The sequence below is a fragment of the Montipora foliosa genome, chromosome 9 (assembly GCF_036669935.1).
Source record: "Montipora foliosa isolate CH-2021 chromosome 9, ASM3666993v2, whole genome shotgun sequence".
In the NCBI taxonomy this organism is placed as follows: domain Eukaryota; kingdom Metazoa; phylum Cnidaria; class Anthozoa; order Scleractinia; family Acroporidae; genus Montipora; species Montipora foliosa.
In genome coordinates this window covers 41973628-41981442 of record NC_090877.1, presented here as the reverse complement: position 1 = coordinate 41981442, position 7815 = coordinate 41973628, and the positions used below count along the sequence as shown (strand labels likewise).

The window sequence follows — 7815 nt, the reverse complement described above, 5'->3', positions numbered from 1 at the left end:
TTCCTTTCCTTTCACGTTAGCGCATTGAGTTTCCGCTTTGGGAAGCGGTGTTGATGTAATATTGATACATGAAGCCCCCACTGAAACTTCCAAAAGGATTCTTTACGACGTTTTGTGGTCTTGGTGGTGCAAAAACAAGCGCTGGGATCGTTGAAGGGCTAAGAATCCCCAACGTAATCGGGCTTATGCATATTCCGGGGCTTATAACGGCGCTCGGGGCGATTTTACTGCTTGCTTTTCTGGATACGATTAACTACGGCGAAACATTCGAGGAAGCGTCACCAAAACACAGACATTTCTTCACCTCCAGTGCGCAGCTTTAATCTTAAGCCGATCTCTTAACTCGAAGACTAGTAATGTCACCGTCAAACTCTCCTTTAATTTATTCCTCATGCAAGCTCCTCCACTTTATGTACGGCATTCTTGTATCGTATCAGCCGATACTAGCATTTCGTGCGGCAGATAGCCAACATAAATCTGGGCGAAGGATAAAAAAGAGGAGATGTCCAAAACACTCTTACCAAATACATTTATCTTCTCCTCTTCAACCAAACATTTTGTCTGTCAAAGAATGCAACATTCGCGACCGCTTTGGCGCTTCACTCTTAGTTGTTCGTTTCAAAGGTTCGCTATTGACAACGATTACACAAACTGCGCGGGACCACCCGACTCTGTCTTCTCTCGTGCAACGTGATTGGCCAAAAAAAAAATAAAAGAAAATCAAAAAGTAATTACGTCACAGAACTAGTTTTGCCGCTCGAGTTCGCAGACGCTATTTTTCGGGGGAGAGAAACGACCGCTGGAAATACGTCTGCGTTCACAGGCTAGCCAAGTAATAGCAAGAGAAAATGAGGGGACAGAGAGGGAGGCTCAGGGCGTTGGCCGGGATATGTTATGTCCACGAAAGTTATTTTTAGACCAGCGGAAGTCTTTGTTCTAGCGGACGTCTGTCTTCCGAGACGTCCGCATGCAGTCTTGCCTCGCGCTCAGGTTCTTAGTGAAAAGAGAAAATGACGGCGCACGTGGAAGGCTGATGAATATTTATTTTCTTTCAAACATCGGACCGAGGTTGGCCTGCATGCGGACGTCTCGGAAGACTTCCGCTCGTCTAAAAATAACTTTCGTGGACATGACATATCTCAAGGGCTGGACCGGGAGCCTCCCTCTCTGTCCCCTCATTTTCTCTTGGTAATAGCCAATTTGCAGATGAGATTGGGCCTGATGACAAGAGAGCCTCTGATTGGTTCGCAACCAGGTAGCCCGGCGCACGTGGGATTGAGAATGCTAGGTACAAAATCATGGATTGGGATATGAAACGCAATGCCGCCATGTTTTTTTTCTCGGAAAAATCTAGCAGTAGCAGTTCTAGAAATAGATAACATGATGATCGTAAACCGATGAGCCGCATTTCATCGGTGAGGGGCTTTCTTCCAATGTTCAATGCATGAGGTGTCAAGCAATTTTCATAAAACTTTGGCTCAGAAAAATTCAAGAACTGGGAACACTAAGGTACATGCAAAGGTTTTTAGAACAGGCAGGAGTTCGTCACCCAAGAGTAAGATGTACCACAATTGGCCTCGTCCCCATCAGCGTCAGAAAAGTATCTATTTTTCGGGAAATTAAACAATAGACCAAGTCGGCCAACTCAGTGCAATCCTACAGCTAGTTTTCTTATGGCTTATATTTGAATTTCAATAAAATTGCAACGGCAAATCACTTAACTCCCTGAAGAAGTCAGGCCGTGTCTGACAAACATTTTTCACAGCCGTACAGCCAGCCTTGCATAATTATTTTGTTTTTAACTCAATGTTGTACCAATTCAAACGCTTTGGGGATAAAACGTTTTGTTCCTGGCATTTCCACATTATTATCTATCATTTAGGGACGTTCGCGCTAATTTTTTGTGTCCAACTTTACTGCGCAGGTAACGCGACTGTAATATGTCACGCATTACTTTGAGCATTAGTGAAGTTGAGGTTTTAAAACCTTTGCCAAAACCGTGTACGATAAGTCTTGCACAGCGTTGGATCAGAGAAGATCGTGACCAGTCAAAATTGATTACAAAATATTTATGAAAGTCAAGTAGACTACTGCACGACTGTTATTTGCGTTGTTTTATCACTGAGTCGTGCACTAGTCTACTTGACTTTCGTAAATATTTTGCAAGCATTAGTGAAAATAGCATGGCGACAAAAACGCCAGGCAAAAAAATCCAGGCCGGCAAAAGAATGGCACATTTATTTCCGAATCATCATAAAACGTTAAAGAGAAGCGAGCGGGAGGGTAGAGAAGTTCTGGAAAAGGTAGCTGATTGAGTAGTGGCTGAAAGTTTGGAAAACTCGAGGACGAACCTTTGCGTAAACGTCTCGTTTCAGCCCGGCCGGCAAAAGTAGTCCCTCGAGAATACTTTTGTCATATTGGAAAGGTATGAAATCCAAGTCCTTTTTCCGTCGTTAAGATTTAATCTCAAAACAATGAAAAAATGAGAAATCGATGGACTCTTAAGCCTTTTTTTCCATTGTTCTATTTTTAATTTGTCGATTTTTAAAATTTGACTCAAGAAGCTGGAGTCGCTCTCGGCTATCGCCTCGAGCGACTCTTCCGCTTCTCTCGTGCTTAGCAACCTCCCGCGTGCACCATAACTCAATAATGCACGCCTAGCCGTTTACCATTTGTTGAGTAATGCACCAATAAAGACAACGAAGTCATTTTTTCATTTTTCCAAATATGACAAGTTTTTCCTTGACAAGTGTCCTTGTTCAAAAACTAGCATGACACTTGTCAAGGACGATATTTGCTAGTGCAAATTACTTGTCAAGTGCACTTGTCAAGACAAACTTGCTCGTCATATTTTCCATTTACACTTGAAGGAAAACTTGGAAAGGAAAACATATGAAACTCACTAGATTTTTATTTTCATGACGTTTCGAAGTCATCGTAACTCCATTATCAAGTGATAAATAAATACAAGTGTTAGAGTTTAAATAGATGGAAAGCATATTAATTTGCATACTAGGTGTTGTAAAGAACTTTGCCTTGATTGAGTCACTTTGGACATTTAGAGAAGGCCTGACAATTCCCTAGTGTGTAGCATTTCATAAATTAAACAGTCATGTTTAGTCTTACATTTTCTTAAGACTTTAAAGTGCTGATTGATATTATCAGGCAAACAATCGTGTTTATTAGTGAAATGTTGTCTTGATGCTAGACAAATTAAATTAATGTTCCTCACAAAAGAAATGACGTTGGGATTAATTGGTTTCCTCTACAAATCCTTGTATCCGAGCATATTTACGCCGCCGTCCTGCACTACGCAAAGCACTGACAAGCACAAAAAATTCTTGGTCATCTTCTCCCATTAAAGTTTTTCGCAAACGAAGAAAACCGAAAAATCGAGGAAACCGGTAAAAAACTGTTACTTATGGTCATATTTCAACATTTCGTGTTCCAAACTTTCGGGAACCTTTTTCAATAATAGTATTCCGTTTTCAGAATATGCGTTCTTTTGCGAGTTAATATTCCATGAATTCTGTTATTTCTAATCCGGAATGGCAATAGCCAGGATTCTCCCAAAAAAATGCACCCTAAACTATTGAGATGGCAATTGCCAGTTCAGTCCTCTTTTAGTGTGCAAACGGCCAAAAGGTGTGCAAGATCAGAATGACCCAAACAAGAATAACCTCTCATTATGGAATTAAACACTGGTTAGCAGATTTTTCATGCCCTTAAGAAAGTACCTCGGTTCAGTGTCCGCTTTCTATAGAACCGGTTCAAATCTGGCAAGAAGTCATCAGGTCTCGCTTCTTTTGTCCTTGAGTTGAGCTCGCAAAGATTACGACTGAAGAGGACGTTGTAGCTTTGGCATCTGGCTTCTTGGTCACATACCCTAGAGCACTCATAGGGCAACCCAACCTGGACCGTTTTAAACGTGTGGCCATTTAAGAACATCCCGATTTCTCCAGTGTTACATTGGTCATCTGTCCCAATAACACAGATTCGTGACAACAGGATTGCCACCGAGTAACAAACTCGTAAATACATAGCGGTTTATACGCTGTCCATATCAAAACAGAAAAAAAGGAGAAATCATGATTTCAACGAGGAACGCGTATGGCTTGTACATTAATGTATCTTTTAAGGTCCTTATAATTGGAATAAGCTACATATTGGTTATGGTTAGTATAGGTAAAATGACATGATTATGAGGGAAAATTTGGAATAAATGAGCACTTGCAAAAATTGCACGAGCTCGCAGTGGTACTCAAGACATTCATTTCAAATTGTACGAGAAATATCATGCAATTAGTTGTAGATAACAGACATAAAAAATATCAAGAAAACCTGTCGTAATTAACCAGAACACTCGATTATCACCTAATCAAGCGAAAATTTGCGCCATGGCTGGCTATCTCAGTGTGGCTTTCTTTGATAAGTGACCAATTAGAATGTCTGGTTTGTTACGTCTTGACGCAAGCGGACGCAAGCATAACCGTTAGCACAAGGAAAAGGAAAGTTTTTGATCCTTGCGCGTGCGTTTATGCTTGCGTCAATTCCGTTTTCACGGTAAAATAAACGCTCTCATGCTTACGCTTGTCCTTGCGTCGCTAGTGAAAACCAGTCTTTAGCCAATTAGATTGGAGTAATTGTTTCATGTATATTATTAGGGAGGAAAGTCGTAGAACCGGGAGAAAAAAAAAAGACTCGAAGCAGGGTATTGATCCCTCCAGGCAAAACTCGAGGAGCCTCAAACAAGGCAATTGTAGAAATTTAATTACAGGCGTAACCTGTCATCGTATTTGAGGAGATTATCTGAAAGACATATCTTTGAACTGCGGAAAGACCTATGTTGCGTTAAGATTTTAAGACCATATAGCAGCTCGAGCCTGAATTTATCAGGCCATCATTTAGTTGAACATTTAAGAATAATGATATGAGCAAAATAAATTTAACACAACGTTTCGACGTCTCCTTGACATCATTTTCAGGTGACTAAAAACTAATCTTAGAGTGACCAGTTTATACGAGTGAAAGGTGACAGGTTTTATTAAAGTAACATATGCAGTGCTGCACTTAACACGTAAATTCACGTAAATAGTTTTGCGTGGATATAATCCCATTGTGTGTTCATACGCGCCTCTCGTTAATTAAACTATAGACGACCTAAACCGGCAGTAACTGTCCGTCCTCAAAAAATGCAAATGAAACTTAGACTGTTTAATTAACGAAATGTGTTGACCCTTTACGCGTGTAAATAAGTCACTAATTTTTTTAGTCACTTGATGATATCATGGAGACATCGAAAAGTTGTGTTAAAATTATTTTGCTTATCTTTATCGTTGGCTTTTCGTCATTGCTAAAGTAACTCAGTGTTTGGATTATTGAAGAGAATTTTGACATTATCCCAAAATGACCCTAAATGAATTCGTCTTCGGCGACAGGTGGTACACCACGATGTCTGCCATGATCGAACCCTCTACTCTTTACCTTTTCAACAACACTAAACTATGCAACGCCCAAAGTTTAGATATTCAGTACTAATTTGTTCTCCCTAAAGCTTCCCCGTTTGTAAACGGCCATTCCTCTACCTGGGCCCTCGTCATTGAATATTGCATAAAACTATATTTAATAGCGGTGGCAGGTGTATTGTCAACTATTAATAGTATAACTCTGTCACGCTCTCTAAACGCTTTCAATAAACTTGAAAGCAACTGTTCCCAAGATTTATTATTATTTCAAATGCTAAATTGCATAAATACATGTTCTTTTTATTTTATTTTATTTTATTTTATTTTAATGAAGGAATGTAAAAGAAATGAAGCTATGTTTTCTCGATGGAAAGGGTAAAATAAAAGGAGGCCGTTTCCGTCAATTTTAACGTAGTGGCTATGCTGTCGGTCAAATCCGGTCTCAGGTTGAATACGTTTTTACCTACTGTGGGTTAAATTGGTGAGTGTATTTTACCTATTGTAGGTTGCACCACCCCCCTTCCCACTCCCCCTCCCCCCCCCCCCCCCCAAACTCCCCCTCACCCCCCCCCCCCCCCCCGAAAAAAAAAAAAGGCTGAAAACACCTATATCTTCCCTCAAGCTCTGTCCTACGTATCTCAACACACCTTCTTATCCCTCGGTTCCTGTATTCATATACTTATCCATTCAGTGTCAATATTACAACATAGTAAGGAAACGAAGAACTGTAATATGGACTTACCCGACGATAATCGAACTCGGATCCTCCAGATGTATAATCCTGTGACATCACCAGTACATTACAACGACGAACACGTTCAACCCAAAACAGTTATTTTCCGTATTATATATTTTCTAAGTCAATTGATATCCACGTACAATAACCAAAAGTAATCCTCACCTGATCTTAATTTTTCTCTAGGCTTAAATAGAGGCTGCAAAAAAATGGTGTTTAATTCATCTGACCGCGTATTCAACATAGGAAAAATGAGGATCACCAATTATATTTAACCTAGGTAAAAACGTATGCAACCTGAGAACGGATTTTACCGGCAACATCTACATACATATGGGTTTAGCAATGTAAGAATCAAAAGCGAGTTCACACTTTGTGTGGGAGTTACATGTGAAAAAACTGCCTTTTTCCGCATGTGTATGTTTTCAAGTCTGAAAAAATCTACACGTTCGCAATGTTTTGTGGCTAAATGGAGGCTACCTCCAAAAATACTCTGGAATTTCATAAAACGTGTCACTGACCTTTAATTTTAACGTAGAATGAGAAATCCTTTTGGTCCACAACTTCTTGAAGAGTATTTTCATCCGTCAAGCTATGCCGGTGCTTCTTCGAACACTTGTCGAGCAGCTTGCTACTTATTTAATGAACAATAAATAATTTCCGTTGATTTGACATTTCCTTTGATTTGATTGACGTTTGATTATATAATACTTCAAACAGACTCGTAGTAATTTCTGAGAGAACACACTTCTGTCTCGCTGAACTGTTTCACGTTTCTTGATTTGCTGACCTGGGCCCGGTTGTTCAAAAGCCGATGAACGCTAATCCCAGATTAAAAATTTACCAAGGAGTTTATTTCTCTACTCCCAAATGCCGATCAACGCTGATATTCGGCAGAACTTTACATGAGAAGAAGTCAATCTTGAAAAACAAAAATAAGCAAAAGAAACTTTCACCAAAAAGCGGAAAACGTGAAACAAAGTTTACGCTAATCCTGGATTAAGTTAATCGGCTTTCGAACAACCGGGCCCTGATTTTTAGAGCCATTTTTCTGTTCCTTTGCTAAACTGGTTTGACCAATTTTTCTGTATAACTTACTTAAAACAGTCTGAGTGGATATCGACAAAGAAGTGAGTGTTCCTTGGTGTATTTTGGACACTAGTTTCTGTATTGTGTCTAGGTATTGATCGCTTATATCATAGCTCTCAATAGCCCACTTTCGATATATTAAAATTCAGCATGAGGAGCTTAAGCCGACTCAGGAATTCTCGGCTGGACGTCTCCTAACGATGTAGATATCCGGCAACAAAGGCTAAAAACATAACACAAAAGGTATTTTGTATTCAGAAAAGTGTTAAAGCATTATTCAGGATCGATCAGATTGTACTGTGAACTTACGTTAGGCGAAAAAAGTAATTATTTTTTATTGAATGACCATATTTAGGGGCGAGATGAATTTTGTGGGGAACACAAATCTATTTCAGTTCGTTTGCGCGCATCGACAGTGGCGGTTAGTGCTGGGACACGGAACCATTTTTCGTTCTATAGGATTCATGGATTAACTCTCTCACCCGTACAGCCTGGCTTTCAAATAAACTGGTTGGTCGAAATTTT

The 7815-nt window shown here is 39.8% G+C and overlaps 1 protein-coding gene across 1 annotated transcript in view; it reads right to left on the bottom strand.

Annotated features, from left to right (window-relative positions):
- Positions 1 to 6812, bottom strand: part of LOC137970944 (uncharacterized) — a 10922-nt gene extending 4110 nt beyond the window's left edge. The window contains exons 1-2 of the mRNA XM_068817612.1: positions 6723 to 6812; positions 3738 to 4054 (exon numbers count right to left, since the gene is read on the bottom strand). Coding sequence (XP_068673713.1) covers positions 3738 to 4041 — 304 coding nt within the window. The 5' untranslated portion in view covers positions 4042 to 4054; positions 6723 to 6812. The remainder of the gene's footprint in view (positions 1 to 3737; positions 4055 to 6722) is intronic.
- Between the last annotated feature and the right edge of the window lie 1003 nt (positions 6813 to 7815).